The sequence below is a fragment of the Gavialis gangeticus genome, unplaced genomic scaffold (genome assembly GCF_001723915.1).
Source record: "Gavialis gangeticus isolate Ggan-Ray unplaced genomic scaffold, GavGan_comp1, whole genome shotgun sequence".
NCBI lineage: Eukaryota > Metazoa > Chordata > Crocodylia > Gavialidae > Gavialis > Gavialis gangeticus.
In genome coordinates, this window is record NW_017728993.1 from 64,556,046 (window position 1) to 64,574,049 (window position 18,004).

Below are 18,004 nucleotides of genomic sequence, written 5' to 3' on the forward strand. Positions count from 1 at the left end.
CACCAGGCCCAAGGCAGGAGCAAGGCCCAGAGCCGGGGCCGCGGCCGGGGCCGGGGCCGGGGCCGGGGCCGGGACTGGCAAGGCGCTGTGGCCGGGCCCAGCCGCTGTGCGAACCCTGCCCCGCCCCGGCGCTCTGCCGAGGCCAGGGAAAAGGGGGCGGGGCTTTAGCCGACAGCTCAGAACCCTCCATGCGTCATTCTGGGTGCGCAGCTTGACCAACCAGCAGCGCCCGCTCGGCTCCGCCCCCTGGAGGGACGCGGGCGTCGGATTGGGCAGCCCTGTCTTGTTGCCGGAAGTGAGCGCCACTGACTTCCGGAGCGTGGAGCCGGCTAAGGCGTGGCATGTGAGTGCCTGCTTCCGGCCGGGGAGTCTTCCGGGTTTGGGGCACCATGAGCACCATGTTTGCCGACACTCTCCTCATCGTCTTCATCTCCGTATGCACCGCACTGCTGGCCGAGGGTGAGCGCGCCGCGCCGGGCTGGCTCCTGGCAGGGGCTGCGCCGCTCCGTGCGTCGGTGCCTGCTGCAGCTCTGGGTCTGGTTCCGCGTTCCCCGACTCTGCCCCATTTCCGCTCCAGCAGGCCGGCGGGGCCCGGGGCCGAGCGGGAGTCAGGGCGCATGATTAAGGCCTCTGCTACGTGTTACACTTACTGCACCATTCGTGGGTCAGTTGTGCAGTAAATGCAGGCAGGTCACATATGCAGAGTACTTTTTGCACCATAAAAAGGACTGTCCAGCTATCCAAAATGCCAACCAGCTGTAAAGTTAGTGCTTGAAAACATGTAACAAGTCTAGAGCTGACTTCTATCCTGGTTTCGTCGGAATGTGTACCATGTCCCTGGGGTGGAAAGGGCGAGGTCCGAATATGTCACACCTTTTCAGGGATGCATAAGGCAGCAAGCGGGTGTTCCCTAGAGCAGTGGTCTCCAAAGTGGGGTGCACAAGATGATCCATTGGGCTGCAGGAAGAAAATATTAGAACTTCTATTTATATTTATTTTTTATCTAAAAAAATAAGAAAAATTAAGTTTTACTAATATTTAATATACAGATTGACACTGGCACCCTCACTCGGTCCATATGTCAGATGGTCACATGTCATGTATGGTACGCGAGGTATCCTGAGGAAAGAGTGGGAGTTCCACAACGCGGAGGGGTTGACAGTGGCACCCTCACTCGTTCGTTTGCTTTCAGTGTATTGCAACACATATTGGGGGTTCATGCTCAAAAATTTTTTACTGATAGGGGTGCACGATCCAAAAAGTTTGGAGACCGCTGCTCTAGAGCAGCGTTTCTCAACCTGTGGGTCGTGACAAAAAGTGCATCACAAGAATGTATGAAAGGGTGGCAGACAAACTTTTTAAAATGGATTCTTCTTTAAAGGAGAAATACCTGGGAAACTGGATTTTTGCTTGCAGGCTGGCAGAGTTCCAGCCTGTGAGGGGTTGCTTAGGGCCCCCCCCCATGTCCCACACATAGGGGGAGAGGGGCACCAGGTCAGGAGTGAGGGGCATCAGCAGGGCTGGGGGCTGTTTCCTACCTAATCTATTTACAGAGTTGGGACTGGTCATCGATGTTTGCAGATCAGTCTTGTTACAAAAAAGGTTGAGAACTAGTGCCCTAGATGCTCTGAGAGCCAGGGAACCAAGGCAATGGATAGGTCTATTGTGAAATAGGGAAGAAGTGTTCATAATAGCAAAGGCAAAGAAAGCTGGAATTCAGTGTTTTTCTTGCTTTGCTCTTCCCACAGAAAGATAAAATTGTGACCTTACAGAATAAAAGTTAGTAAGGAAAAAGCTTGCATCTCAAAATAGGGAAAGAACAACATAAACACTCCTTAAGTAAATTTAGATGTGTTCAAGCCTGAAGAAATTCACTCTGCGTTTTGTAAGGAAGCATTTGCAGTAAGCTGTGAACGAGTTAGCAGCTGTTTTTGTAAACTCATTAAGGATAGGGGTGTCCCAGAGAACTGGGGAAGAATGAATATAGTATCTTCCTCTTTAAAATAAAAGGTGGGAGATCTAGATCACTGAATCCAGTTTAGATTCCTGGAGAGATTCTGGAACACATCATCAGTCAATACATTTACAAATAGAAGATAAGATGACAGTATGCCGTGTCAAATACAGGTTGCGCCAAACTAATCCAGTTTTTTTGTGACTGGGTAACTAGTCTCATGGATAAGTGGGGTGCAGAAAATGTGATGCCTCTTATCTTTAGTAAGGCTTTTAAGACTTTCACGTAACATTCTCATAAGCAAACTGGGGGATTCTGGTATAGATGGAATTGCTGTAGTGTGAGTGCACAGCTGTTTGAAAAGAATCACTATCAGAGTAGTTATCACTGGTTCACTATCAAACTGGGAAGATGTTTGATGTGGGGTCTGACAAGGGTTTGTCCTGCATCCAGTTTTCAGTATTTTCATGTATGATTTGGAGGATGGAATAGGACTACTCCTGTGCAATTTGAAAATGACAGTATACAGGTGGGGGAATTGCAGGTATCTGGGAGGACAGGATCAGAATTCAAAATAACCCTGGCAAATTGAAAAGATGGTTTAAAAATGGCAGGGTAGAATTAAATAAAAAGACTTTCAAGTGGAGAAAAAGAAATCAAATGTACAAATGCAGAATGAGAAATAACTATCTTGTCTGAAGTATGACAGTAAAAGCTCTGTAAAATAGATTTCAAAATGAAATCTGTCAATAATGTAATGCATTTACAAAAAAGCGAAATCTCATTTTGGTTTGTATTAACAGGAGAATCATATGTCCACACTTTGTTCTAAGAAAAGCGTAGGGAAATGAGAGTTCAGAGGAAAACAATGTCAAGAGGTTTAGAAAACATAACTTAAGAGGACAGTTTTAAGGAACTGGGTTTCTCTTAATCTGGAGAGAAGAAAGGGTGCAATATAAATTTTCCAAAACTTAAAAGGTCACTATAGAAGAGGACTATGAGCAATTGTTCTACATAGGCTCCAGAGGAAGGAGAAAAGGAAGTTAATTTCATGTTAATATTAAGAAAAAAACCCTTTATAATAGTTTTGGTGGTGAAGGACTGGAGCAGGCTGCCTGTAAGTTGTGGAATCTTCTTTCTGGGAGGTGTTAAGAGCACTTTATACCAGTGGTGCTTAACCCATCTGGCCCTGCATGTTGGATGAGTAGTATGGGATCAGACCACGAGCTGGATCCTGTGAATAGAGTTGGTTTGCAGGCTGGATACAGTGCAGGGTTGGTCCGTAGGTGTGACTTGGTGTGCCAGACCAGCCCTATGCACTAGATCCAGCTTCAGAGCTATCCTGCATGTTGGCCCAGACCCCACACAGCAGATCCAGCTGTAAGACACCCCTGCATGCCGGTGCATGAGCCTGTCATTTGGTCCATGGGGCTCCCCATGACTGTTGAGGATTGCTGGGAGGTCTAGAAATTTGGCATCGGGGGAATAGTGGCATCACCCAAAGCTGTGGCAGTTAACACTGCCATCACTTCCCTGCCCCTCACAAACTTCCGGATCTGTAGGGATCTCCGCAAGCTAGATCTGGCCCACAGGCCATGCCACCGGCTTTAGACAAATACCTGCAAGGTATGGCATAAGTATGATTTATTGTGCCTCAGTGCAAGGGGTAGGCTGGATGATCTGAGATCTCTTCCCTACATTTCTCTATTTCTGTGCCCTACAATTTATAATTATTTGTGTTGGTGTATTGTGAAGGAACTCTTAGCCTGTTCCATTGCTCCTTTTTGCAGTGAAAAGTGAAAACAGGAAATAAAAAGATGCACACAACTCCCTGCTCCAAAAATGTATAATTGAAAACAGGAAATGGGTGAATATGGAGAGTACAGGGAATATGGATAGATGGGGAGCAGGAAAAAAAGAGAGACTGTCTCAGTCAGCAGGATTGCCAGCAGTTTCAGTGCACCATCAGCTTAACTTAAGTTTTTGAAGGCATCATAGAAAAGGAAAGCTTAAAGGAGAACAGCTGAGTGGCTCCATGGTGGTTTACAGGGTTCTATTCTACTCTGTTGCAGTGTGCTTTGCATAGACTTCACCAAGTCATTGCAAATGTAACAGTCATTTGTATTTGTCTTGAGAGCATTTAACGTACCTACTGATTTTGTGTGATTTTTTTTTTTTCAGGTATAACATGGGTGCTAGTTTACAGAACAGACAAATACAAAAGACTAAAAGCTGAAGTGGAAAAACAGAGCAAAAAATGTAAGTGTCTTTTAAATGAATAATGTGCTGCTACTTATTTGCTCATCCTGTCCTGCTTCAGGAGCTTTCACATTAGGGTCTTCTTTCTGCAAGATGTTCCTGGTGTCCTTTTTGCTTCTAGGATTCTTCGCTTCACCCTAGAGTTCTTGAGGACCTGACAGCATGGACAGTGTAGTTCTGTTCTATGGGGAGGTAAACATCTTGATTCAGTTGAGACCAACATACAGAAGTTGCACCAGTGCAAATGAAAAACCTGTTTTTTAAATGGTTTGGAGAAGGCAGGACAGAGTGGCACCTTACAGATGCTTTGATTCATAGCCTCTGATGAAGTAAACTATTGGTAGTGAAAGCTTACGCTTGTCTGAATTACTTAGTCTAGAAGGTGCCATTCTACCCTGCCTTCTGCCTGTCTCTAGACTAACATTGCTAACTACCTCTGTCTGCAAATGGATTGTAGTTATTCTGGTGCATCTTCTTTATCTAGAGGGGACTTGAAGAGACTAGGAAATGAATGGAGAGGTGACTCCAGTGCAGTAAGAGGGGGAAAGGAAATGAGTGATGGAAATGGAGGGAAGAAGAGAGCAAGGAATCATAAGGCACAAAATAGAAGTTAATGGTGGGGAGCCAAAGCACTGAGTTAAGTGAGCTGAGCTTTCAAGCTTGGCCTATACATACTCCTATGCTAGTTCCCTCAGTAAGGGCTTGCTTCCACAGTGGATCTACTGCAGAATTCACACTCTGCCTTGCTTTACAGAACCTTTCCCATATAGACAAAATCCTAGAGAAAGCAGAATAGCCATGGATGAAATATGGTTCATGTCTGCCCCATGAGTGTTTTACAGTCATGGAAAGGCAAAATGTGGACACAGATTAATCTAACACAACTGTGTATTTTGCTGGTATTGTTTATTCCAGGCCTCCCCTGTGTGAATTAAGCCTTACTAATAAATGGGCAGGCCTGTTGATGTAACTGTCAATACCAGGGTCTTCTCTTGCATTTCCATGGGATTGCAGCTCTTTAGACCCCAGCTGATGGAGTTCTCCTGGCAAAAGTCTAGAGGGAAGGCATAGGCCCAGGACTGTAAGTTATCAAAGTAACTGACATTCCAGCAGAAGATTAATGGTAATGTTTTAGGCAGTGTACAGATGTATAATTAAATTTTATTAAAGATGGGCCAGGGAACAGCGATTTGCTGCTCAGAAGCATGTCTGCTGAACTACCGTAACCATTTTGTCTGGCTGGTCTTACACTGGTATAAATGGAGTTAAACTGCTGTAATTTATACCTGTATAGGAGCAGACAGATGAAAAAATTACATTGAATCAGTGAGGACTTTAGGTAAACAAACAGAATTATTTTGTTTCTCTGTACCGCTACTGGCTTGGATGCTGTGAGATAGGTAAGAAACTGGTATGAACTAATCTCTGATTACTTGAGAGTCTTAGAAAGACTTACAGTATATCAAGGTTATCTCAAAGCTGTAGTCAAGTTGGGACATGTATGCAGGTGGAAATTAGTTGCTAATTTTGTCGTTACGATATCTAGAGGGAAATGTGAGAACAAAATGCATGAGGTAAAATTTCAGAGTTGATTAGTGTTTGTTAAAGATTATCTATGCATCCATTTAAAAAGGAGCACTTGTGTGGTCCTAATCAGGCAGTAGCAACTCTTGAATAGAGAATCTGTGAAATAGACTGCCCCACCACCATTAATCTCCATATCCATACCAGGAAAAACCACAGTTAAGATTAGTAAGTGCTCCTGCCAGTCTTATCAATCTCTTGTGGCTTGAGAAAACAAATTGGACTTGCAGTATGTCTTAAAAGTAGAAAAGTTGGCTATTATAATGCCTTCCTGAATCTTTCTCCATAAACATACTTGTGCTAAATCACACAAGCCTGCCTCAGAACTGATCATGCAAAGGTTGCAGCAAGGTGTAAGTCTGGTAATGTGGCAGTGGTAAAGTTGCATGATCTTGGAGCATAGCTGCAATGACAGTAACTTCTGAAGAAATTGTATTGTTCAGGGCTTTATATTCTTCCCATGGCCTTGCTGAGCAAACTTGCATAAGCTCCTGGTCTGGTCACCTGAGGAATAGTTGTTTTATTGACTAGTACAGTTCACTTGTAACCCCTTCAGTACATAGGAGCAGATGAATACATGTGCCTGGGTTGGTACCAGAGGTGTACCAATAGAGATTTTGGGGGCGAATACCGATAGCCGATTTTTAAGGAGGCGTATCGGCCGATACCGATCCAATTTCCAATACCGCTGCATGCAACTGGTAAGTCCATTGTGGTGGATGGGGAGTGGGGAGGGAAGGGGTGAATGGGGGCAGATCAAGGTCCCCTGCAGTGAGGGAGGGAGGGGGCAGGGGCAGGTGCTGCTCCACCATGACAGGGCAGCGTGCGGGATGGAGCTTATTGGGGGTGGGGGAGGGCAGCTTCTGGTGCTGCATACACCCTAGCAGGGCATGGGGGGTGTTGCCATCTGGATCTGCGTGGGGTGGGCTGCTGCTGCAGGCTGGAGCCATGGTTGTGCTGGGCTCTTCTTGGAGGGGGCGGGTCTCAGAACAGGGATTGGCAGTACTAGGAAGGGGGCTGCAGCCACCCCAAATTTCACTGTCGCCCTGCTCCCAGCACTGCTGCTGCACACCTGACGCAGCCCCAGTTCTTCCTGGTGTGTGGGTGGGGATGGGGTGTTGAGCTGGGGCTGTGCCGGGCACACGGTGGTGGCAGCACTGGGAGCACAGCTATGGCAAAATTTGGGGTGACTGCAGCCCCCTCCGTAGCCCCTGCCCCAAGCCCTGGCCCAACCAAGAAGAGCCTGATGCCACCCCGGCTGCAGCCCACAGCTGCAGCCCGCACACCTCTCTCCACCCCGCGCTGATCTGGGGGCACATACTGCATGCCCTCCACCGGTCCTCCTGAGGTGCATGCAGCAGCAGGAGTGCCCTCCCCTCCCTCCGATGAGCCACAGCTTCGTCCCCTGCCCTGCCCCGTCCTGGCTGGGCAGCCCCTGCCAACTCCCTCCTTCACCATGGGGGTCCTTGATCTGCACCCCCCTACACCCTTTCCCTCCCCCCTCCTCTTCCACCACAATGGACTTACCAGCTGCACGCAGCTCTCCACGCTGCAGGGCTCTGCTCTTAGCTGCCTGCGTGCTGCACCATAGCTGCATGCATGCACAGGCATTTATTGGCCAAATTATCGGTCCCATCAGGCCAATTTCCGATGCAGCCAATTTTCTTTTATCTCAGTACTGATCCAATATCGGACCAATGCATCAGTGTACCTCTAGTTGGTACTTCTTTGCAATACTGTATGATTGGCTTATAGGTTGCAACATTGTTTTCTGCTGCATGCCAACCCACCCTTCCAGCATTACAGATTTTGCTTCAGCTATCACCTGGGTTAATGATTCTGATGCTAAAATGGAGCTGATGTCTGAAATGTAAGTGAGATGTAAGTGAAATGTAAGGAAGAAATCTTTGGTGCCTAAGCTTCTAAAGCTGATTCTGTAGAGCCAACCAGGGTCAATAATGGGGTTTACTGGTAAAGTAAAAATGCTAAGATATGCAAGGAACCAGTATGTGATTCAAAATGGGCCCTTACTGCTCATTAGGCTGCACCCCATGCCTTCATCTACCTATCTTAATATCACAAAGTTGGCTAGATAAGCCTAAAACTAAAACTTGGCTTTTGCTTTCTGAGAATGTTGGGCAAAGGTGCCTTCAAATTATAGAGTTTTTCACCAAAGCTTTGGGATGTCTTTACATATGGATCAAGAGCAATATGTTCCCTAAAATTTTACTAAATATGTGTCCAAAACCTATATGCTACAATTACAATTCCATTTGTAGTTTGAAAAGCACAGTTGCTGGGTCACAGCATAAACTCATCAGGTCAGCTCTCAGCTTTGTGAACATCTGTTGACTTTGCCTGCAGTAATACTGCATGCTGCTTGCAGATGTCTGTGGAGTCTCCTGTCTAGGCTGGCTTTCTGGTGGCTGTTGTAACTAAATTTAGACTTGCCATTTATTTTGTGGGGGGGTTGTACTTTAAGATTTTGGAAATGTTTCGGTCCTAACTGGAAGATGAACAAGAATGGAGCAGGTTGTGCCAGACTGCTGGGGCAGCACTTCAGCTGGGAATGCCTGCCTACAAAAAGGGGATATAAAAGAACACAGGCCACCCTGTGTTCTACTTCCCACTGTAGATGGCTGGGGTCAGAGCTTTCCTTGTAAAGCTCTTTTCATCACAGTTGCTGAATCAAAAGTACAACTCATTATGACAAATCAGCCAAGGCTGTTGGAGCCAAAATGGTACTTGATCACTTGGTTAACAGTGTAATGAGCTTGTCTCTGGTCAGCTTTAAAGTTTGGTGTTTTGAAATTTCCCTGTCCCTCATCTAGGATCAGTGCTTACAATAGCTTCCTGGTCTTCACGGTCTTACTAACCACTTATGATAGTTGTGTGATAGGTTAGATACTAACTACTACGGTGTCAGTATCGGTTTGCTTCCTTTCTCTTCCTGCCTCTATATTGGAGGTTTTGGTTGTATTTCCATCTGGGAAAGGAAAACGGTCAGTAACTTAATTCCATTGGTTATGTGAAAGTGATTCAATATTTTCCTTGCACTTTGCAGTGGAGAAGAAGAAGGAAACAATAACTGAATCAGCAGGCCGACAGCAAAAAAAGAAAATAGGTAAGAACTGTAGGAGATGTGAGATAGTCCAGAAATGAAGATGGAGTATCTTTACTCCCAACTTTTTCCTTGTTCCCTGGGACTATTAAGAGTATATCACAAGGAAACCTAGTTTCTGTGCTGCCTAGACTGAGTTTAGACAAACACAGTAGCACTGGTATTCAGACGCATACTATTTGTTGCCCAGAACGTCTTACTTGATTCCCTGATCTGCCCTTATAGCCTCAACTGTTACCAGCCACTATTCCTCAGAGCTTGTGGCTGCAATGTAGTCACCATGGAATAATGTTATATTGAAGTTTGGGTCCAAGTCTAGTATGAAACCTATTTTTTCAAAGTCAGATTTTTATATTCTTTATGACATGGTTAAGGGTATTTAGGGTGAATTTGCACTTCTGTGTTTAATTTTATTTTTGACATTAGTTGGGCTTATAACACCTGTTTTTGGATACTTTTATCTTTTGTTGTTTCTTTTCTTTACCCTTAAGTTACTAATGTACACGTGGGACTTTAACTCCAGCTTCATATAATTTTGATACCTCAAAAAGGCAGGTGTGAAGCCTTCTATGTGCCTTCCTGCAGCCACTCTCAAGATCTGTTTGACATGTTTGAGTATACAAATTGGGGCACCCCAGAGGGGCTTCAGAGCTGCATTCCCAGGTCGGGCACATGCTGGGGGAGGCGATGGCACAGGGGGGGCAGCGGCACAGGTAGGTCTGGTCATGTTCAGTGGCACCAAGGCTGAGGTGTAGATGTGTACCCACAGTGTTTCTGAATCGCAGTATTGCAGAAACATGGTGTATCGTTAATGATAATGTCTTTCCAGGCCTACTATAAAAATCTAAGTTCCAATAAGTCACAAGGAACTAAAAGCAGGTTGGGGGTGGGGTTATTGGCAAGACTATGGTTTTGTTGTTGCAGTTATGCACATCTCAGAAACTGCACTTGGAAAAAACTGAAATCTTGTAAAATTGTGTCTAATTTAGTAAATCATTTTATGTAGTTTAATTTACCCTACCACCCCATGGTACATTCAGATGGGAGATTGCATTGCCTAATAAGGAGTGTAGTTCAGCCAGAGGTGTTCTCCTCTAAAAATGTGTCCAGTAACACTCCCAAACTATAGCTTATGTGAGGCAACACACCTCTGTAGGAAAATGAACTTGTAGGTTATTGCTTGGTTGTGAGGTTTGGCAGGGTACTGAAAACTACATGAATTAGTAACTATTCTGTAGATACTATTTAGCCCACAGTTCTGCTGTGAAATTCATTAATAATTATTGTACTAAAATTGTAGCATTATTCATAAGCATTCAATATAGGTGTTGCTATTATTTCAGTTAACACTTTCCATTACAGCTCCCTGTATTTAAGAACTTTTAACTTTAGCATTTAAAAGGCTCCCTTGGTGTAGCTACCCCACAAAAGAGCCAGGCTGTAAAAGTCTTTTGTTCTGATGCTTTAGGGGAAAAATACCCACTGTGCTTGCACAGCCTGTCTTCTCCAGTGTCTCTTGTTTCTTGCCCCTTCAATTTTTCTTGGTTTTCCCATCCATATTAAAGCTCCATATTCCCTGCTTGCCTAGACTACTCTTCTAGATCTTTGTGGTATATCTGAGTGGAGCAAAGCTGGTAAGGGGATGTGGTATTAGAAGTAGATATGAAAAAACATCATTGTTCCATTGGGTAATCTTGGCGTAACTTAAGGCAGCTCTTCTGAACCAAGGGTAGCAAATAACTCCCTCTAAAATTTTGATGTGGCCCATTTGATTCCAAAGTTTGGAGTTTGTGTTATCTTTTTTGGAAGAGTAAACAATGTTTCAAAAAAAATGTTTTCTGTAACAGGTTAATAGTGTTTTACTTAAATATTCCAGAGAAAATTTAGGTGGAAGATAGAGCTGGTGGCACCTTACAGACTGACTAGATCAGAGAGGCATGAGCTTCTGTGGGCAACAAGCTGCTTTGTCAGATGCTAGAAATGGGTGAGAGAGAATGTAGTTATTCTGTGAAGAGTTCTTGAGATGTGCCTGGAGTCCAATTCATTAAGCATGAACAGTAGGATTTTAATCATATGTAAGAGCAGCTCTCGGAGTAATTTAAAATTTTAAGTTGCCATTAACACCTCCATGATAAAATCCTTGTTAACATAGTACATTTTACTGTGGTTGGGACTGTTCCCGTAAACATTCTAATCAGGTTGACACTCTGTCAGATATGCAATACAGAGGTAATATTTTTAGCTATGTTCATATATTGTGGTACCGTTTGTCTGAATTGGCAGTCTTGAAATTCTGCACATTGCCTTCAGAAGGGCTCAAGGTTTGACTCTAGCCTTCCTATGATATTTTTTAATGCCTGCTCTGCTGCATGTTGCTCTGATTGCCTGAAGCCAGTTGTTCATCAGTCTGTAATGTCTGCATACGTAGGCAGACTGTCTTGGAACTACTGTTGCCTTAAAGAGCAGGAAACCTGAGCTTTCTTGGAAGTGAAACTTCTCTGGTTTTTGGATTGGTGTGGCCTACAATAACCTCTGTTCTTCATTACTTTTCAGAGAGGCAAGAAGAAAAACTGAAAAACAACAACAGGGACTTGTCTATGGTAAGAAAACTGTGAATTAAGGGCAGTTCCCAATTCCAAGAGCTGTAGGATGATCCTTAATTGCCATCCAATGGAGTACAGATGGCAACTGTTCATAATAGCATGTCTGTATGGTTTGTACCTCTAACAACTGTGGGCTTTTGCATGGCCCATAGAATTCTGCACTAATTACCCCACTAAACCTCATGCATTTACTGCTTCCAACCTCTACTTAGTTTCATAGTTAGTAGGGTCGGAAGGGACCTGAGCAGTTCATCGAGTCCGACCCCCTGCCATGGCAGGAAAGAGTACTGGGGTCAAACGACCCCAGCAAGGTGTACATCTAGCCTCCTCTTAAAGACCCCCAGGGTAGGAGCCAGCAGCACTTCTCTTGGAAGTTGGTTCCAGATGCTAGCTGCCCTGACAGTGAAGAAGCGCCTCCTGATATCTAGCCTAAGTCTACCCTCTGCCAGCTTGTGACTGTTATTCCTGGTCACTCCTGGTAGTGCTTCTTCATGGTGATTCCAGAATAGAATTGGTATTCATGACTTCTCTTTGTTCACCCAACTTTTCAGGTAAGCCCCAGGTTTTATTATTTTTATACCACAGTGCTGGCTATGCAGCCTCCTGCTTACCATAGGTTTGATCACCTCTTGGTTAACAGGATAATTCTTTGAGTTCTTCCTTCTTCCTGTAAGCCCTAATAGTAGCTTTTTGCAACTAGATTTCTCTAATGACTGCTCACAATCTTAGGAGATGCCTTTACTTCTCAGAGAAGTTCTGTCTGATCTCCTCACAGATAGACTGAAAGGCTGAGATGAAGGTTTGCTTTTTCTTCAGATCCTGAGGATGCTGCACTAAACCTTTTCTTAAGAAATTAAGCCCGTGTTCCCTAACTGTGGGAATTCTCCTTTTTTTTTTTAATTTCTAGTCTCATTTCTCCCTCTGTTGATAATGGATAGCTTTGACCTTTCTGGTTGCAGGTTCGAATGAAGTCCATGTTTGCAATTGGCTTTTGCTTTACTGCACTGATGGGAATGTTCAACTCCATGTAAGTATCAACTCTTAGGGGCCTTTAAAAAAAAAAAAAAAAGCCTTTAAAGTGAACATGTTGTCCTTTTCTTCTTATTTCTGCCCAGCTCCAAGATGCAGCATTGCATGTAATGCTTCTCTCCAGGCCAAATTTGCCAGCAATTTTAGTATGCTTGTTGCTCTAGAAAACGTGACCAGGATGAATTTCACTAGTTCAGAGTGGCTCTGTAGACATCAGATGGACTACTGTCACCTTGGGGCCATATTATCTTCTCTGCAGGGTGGATGAGGTACCCAGGAAGTATTGTACCAGTTGCTGTATGGCTCTCTATGGGGATACAAGATGGGCTTTATCATTTCAAGATTTTTAAAGGAAAATAATTGAAGACCTGCAGGAGGGATGAAATGCTGCTTCATTTTGATCCTATCCTGCTGCAAGCTAAACTGGGTGAGACCTGTATAGTACTTGATTGCAATAATTGCCCATCTCTCTTGTTTTCTTATTTCTGGGTATCAATGTGCTGTTCAATCCAAATGTCTTAGCACCCCTTAGATATGGGCAGTCTCCCTGGATCCAGGTATTCCCAAGTGGGGAAAAATGACCTGGAATCAGCATTTATTCAAGGAAAAAAATAGTTTCAGCCCTCATGGTTGCAGAAGAGCCTTGAATGTGAGCTCAGCCTTGAAACGTGAATAGTATTCCGGAGGCTGCAAACAGCCCGAAACACTAGCTTTGAGATGCAAATAGATCAGTTGACTGATGTATCTGGAGCTTAAAGAATAGAGGGCAATAGATAATTAAAGGAGTCATCAGTAAAAAAAACCAGCCAGGGAATAAGTTTATGCTGCATCCCCAAGCTGACTTTTGTTCCTTCTTGGGCACCCAAACATCCACCTTACTTATGAACAACCTCTTTGATGCAGAAGCCATTGTTCACACAGTTCTGTCTGAAGCAAAGTAATGAAAATGTGGGGCTAATTTAATAATGCCATTGCTATTGTGTTAATTCCCTCATTCATTCTCTTAGTTACTTTAGTAGAACCTCAGTTTCTAACTGGTCTGAAGCACTATTGGATTTCCACCAGAGTGGTACAGACACAAGGAACCTAATTTGGTTCCAGTTTGTGGGATGCACAGGGCCTTGAGTCATCCCCATTTTAAGTGAAGCTGTGGGAGAGAAGAGATGCATCTTAAATGACTTGTCCAAGGTTGCACAGCAATTTGGTGACAGAATCCTAAGGCCCTGACTTGAACTGTGCTTGAACCCATTACACACATCTTCCTGCTTCTCTATGATGTTGCAGTACATGGCACTCCATTTTCTGTGCCAGTGCTGACCCTAGGGCTCTCACAGTGAGGAGTGTAACTTCAGGGCAGTTCAAAGAACCTCATTGAAAAAAAGTACTGTAGGAATGTACATGGGCGATTGGTGCTTCCTGACTGTAGGGCTCCCCCAGTGGCCAATTGCTGACCCCAGAAGTGCTACCGGAGCTTTTCAGGGGGCCACTGGCCAGTGTTCCCCACTCTCCAGGCAGTGAGGGCCAATCTCGGGGGGCATGTGCCCCCTCTACACATTGTCTATGGGAATGTAAGTTAATTTAAAACTCTTAAAAAGGAGTTGATGTAGGCTGGTTAGTGTTCAAATAGGCACCTTTTTCATATGTCTAGACAGTGTCAGATTATTTGCTTTGCACATTCTTATTTTTAATAGCTCAATGCTAGAGCTAACTACATTTTTCTTGGTGGGACTACAAAACTACTGCTTCCCCCTTCCATCACCCCAGCACTGGTTGATTCCAATCCATAGTGCTGATGCTACCAGTCATGGGGCTGGCTTGCAGTACATTAATTGATCATTAATCATTCTGTCCCTTTCTGCTTGGTTATATGGGGGAGGTGATGAGACATGTTGCCAGCTACAACTCCTTATTGGTTGTAGTGGTTTTTGCCACTGTTGTCTTTTGTGCTTCTAATAATGCCCTTTGCTCAACAGTCTTTATGATGTGATCCATAAATCCACTCTCCTTACCTGACCATGGCACTTCCTAAGCTGCAGTTCAGCCCAGATGCCTATGCAAAGCTTTAGGAGACACTGTACTTTGGGGAGAGAGGGATGTAACTTCAGGGTAGGAACTCATCCCATAGTTGATAATGCCTATTATGGTTACTGTGGTACAAACGAGAGGAATTCTTCAAGTTTTCCCTCTCCTAGTGTCCTGCTACAGGTGAAATGTAGCCTAGCTGTGTGTATGCTAAAGTCTAAGCATAAATTCCAGCATCTAGAAAAGTTCTGCCAAGGACAGTCCTTTGTTGTGAGCTGGTTATAGGGCAATTTCAGCCTTGTTGTGGATTCAGGGACAGAATCAATCCTATCATCCACTGACATAAAGGGGTGCATTCTGCCCCTGCAGATTCTGTTGGGTTTTTTTTCTGCTTTTACATCTGCAGGAAGATGACTTCAGATTTCTCTGCCATCAAATTTTAAAATAAGCACCTTTCCTTAAAATGACTGGTTTAAACACAAAGGCACAAACTGACATAGCATGCTGGTTTGGGGAGAGCATTGTTAAGTCATTTTATCTAGGAGGACTCTCAAGTCATGAGAGAGGTCACTGTTACTTAGCTTTCTTCATAGGTGTTCTGGATAAAGCAGCAGAAAGCAGAAAAAAACAGTAATTTGCACTTGGAAATGTCACCCCTGCTTCACTACTCTACTTTTCTCCCCTCTGCTTGAGACCAGGAGCTCAGCTTTACAGCTTTATCTATCTTACAGCTTTATGGATGATAGTGATGGGGGTTCACTTGAACAGAATATGGTATTTATACCTTCAGACATGTGCTTCGTAGGCTGGGCTGGTTTCCTATGTGATAATTAATGCATATAAGAAATTCCATGGCCAAGTATTTGACTCCTCCAGAAAGCTCAGCAGGCAGTGTATTCAGAGAGCTGTACTTACTATGGTAACTAGCTATTCTTTGCTATTGAACATGGGATATGTAATGGTCCAGGGATGGGAGGGATGAGTATCAGGAAAGTTGGATTAAATGCTAAGAGTTGGATTAAATATCACATTGAAGAGCAGTAGCTGAGTGAACAGTCATACAGAATAATCTCTTTGCAGGTTATTGACTAGGAGTAAGGAGACCTACAGTTGCATATAGACTGGGGATCCTGACAGATGGGATGTGTTGAAGAAGTTTGCTGTGCTCCTTGATGCTCTCCTGATACTAGCATCTCATTTTAGCCAATTCTGAATCCCCCCACCTTTGCACTTTTCACCACTAGCTGATAATGTTTTCATTATAGCTTTTAAAACTTAGGTTATCTGCTTGAAGAGAGAGTGAGTACCTCAGCATACTACCTCTGTGATGCACTTCATTCTCACAGTGGCAATAACACATAATTCTAAAACACTAGGGGCCATTACTGAGAGATAAACATCCTTTCCTAGTCCTTCTGCCAAACTGCTTGTAGGATGTAAGCAAAATTGGCATGTGTTAAATCCATAGCTGTGTGAATGCATCTCCACAGGAAAGAGGGCTCATGTAGGAACTCTTGAAACCAAAAACACCTGTTAGAAAATCAGTGCACGAGGAGAAAATAACTTCAAATTTAGCACATGCTGATGAAGTATGATGCATACATTTCCTCCTGAGGTAGGCTGGGCTCTCTGATTTGGGAGGGGTGTATAGCAACAGATTCTTGGCAGTCTATCCACATTAAACTTTGCCTAGCTTTTTGGAATGTGGAATTGAAAACTTTCCAAAGAATGGAGTTTCAGAGGCATCTAGGAATATAATGTGTCCCCTGCTTCTGTAGGAGCTCTCCAAGACACTCACATATTCCTTTTGGTAACTGACACACATAACAACTCTGGTAAAAGTAGAAAGTTGTTTTTTGGTTTGCTTTTGGCTGTGCCTCCATTTTCAAGATGCAAAAGTTCATCAATTTACAGTAACTGCACTACAGTTGGATTGTAGTTGTCCAGCTCTTGAGTTAAATGCTAGCATCTTTCTGGAGACATCTGCTTGATTTGGGTTTTAATAGCAGAAGTTGATACTTGAGGATTGTGATTGCTAAATTAATCTGTGATTTGCAAAGCCTTGGCTGGTTGAGCTGCAATCCAGTCACTTATAAATCTACCTCCAGGAGGCAATATTTCTTCTATTTCTAAAGCAACATCTGACAAGCCTGCCTAGTCCATCAGATGGCTGCTGCTGTAATGCCAACCCTGTGGACACTGTGCATGCATTAGTCCTGTCTGTTAGTCTTTTTGGCTTGGTATATATGGTGGTGGGTTTTGTCTTGGTAACCTTTTCCATTTAAGGTATTCATTCTGGTGTTCCAGTGTGAAGCCCTTTGCTAGACTGGGATATGTGATTGCCGTCTCAAATCAAGTCCTCTGTTCTCTTTCAGATTTGATGGACGAGTGGTTGCAAAACTCCCCTTTATCCCTCTCTCCTACATTCAGGGTTTGTCCCACCGCAACCTACTGGGGGAGGATTACACTGACTGCTCCTTTATCTTCCTTTATATACTCTGCACTATGTCTATCCGGCAGGTGAGTGTGCTGCACTGCGTCCTGTGAGGAATGGGTAAAGCTTTTTTCTGTTACCCAGTAAGAAGTAGCAAGTGACTACTGATCAGATTAGTGTTTATTGTGTCTTTGACCTTGAGTTGTTTGAGAGTTTTCATATTAGCCTCCAGTTGCTGTGGACTTAACCTAACAAGAAAATGTGGTTCAGGGAAGGGTAATATCTGCAGTCTTATCTCACCCCACAAGAAGCACTTCGGGATACTTGAACCGATTCAGAGAAAATTGCTTCAGCCATAGTATCGCTTCTGTCCTAGGACCTTTGCAGATAGACAGGATCTGCCTTCAGTAGCAGACAGGTTGCTGACTTCACTGACTTCCAGGCCTGGGAAGGAAAATGACTTATTAAAACATACATCTGCAGTAATGTCAGGAAAGAAAAATACTTCCATTTTCACATTTACAGGTTACAGGGGTGGGTGGATGAGAATAGGATGGGATTCAACACTGACAAGTGCAAGGTGATACACCTGGGGAGGAAGAACCAGCACCATACCTACAGGCTGGGGAACTCCCTTCTCGTCAGTGCAGAGGCAGAAAAGGATCTTGGAATCATCATTGATGCCAAGATGAACATGGGCCGGCACTGTGGGGATGCAGTCAGGAAGGCGAACCGCACCTTGTCATGCATCCACAGATGCACCTCAAGCAGATCCAAGGAGGTGATCCTCCCCCTCTATGCGGCACTGGTCAGGCCACAGCTGGAGTACTGCATTCAGTTCTAGGTGCCGCACTTCAGGAGGGATGCGGACAACATGGAGAGGGTCCAGAGGAGGGGCACTCGCATGGTCAGGGGGCAACAGGGTAGGCCCTATGAGGAGAGGCTACGGGACCTGAACCTATTCAGCCTCCACAAGAGAAGGCTGAGGGGGGATCTAG

General features: G+C 44.3%; 1 protein-coding gene across 1 annotated transcript in view; it reads left to right on the forward strand.

The window, feature by feature from the left end:
* The first annotated feature begins 293 nt into the window (after positions 1-293).
* TMCO1 (transmembrane and coiled-coil domains 1) overlaps positions 294-18,004 on the forward strand; it is a 27,675-nt gene continuing 9,964 nt past the window's right edge. Inside the window, exons 1-6 of the mRNA XM_019501877.1 lie at positions 294-459; positions 4,136-4,213; positions 8,862-8,921; positions 11,472-11,518; positions 12,481-12,548; positions 16,948-17,092. Coding sequence (XP_019357422.1) covers positions 390-459; positions 4,136-4,213; positions 8,862-8,921; positions 11,472-11,518; positions 12,481-12,548; positions 16,948-17,092 — 468 coding nt within the window. The 5' untranslated portion in view covers positions 294-389. The remainder of the gene's footprint in view (positions 460-4,135; positions 4,214-8,861; positions 8,922-11,471; positions 11,519-12,480; positions 12,549-16,947; positions 17,093-18,004) is intronic.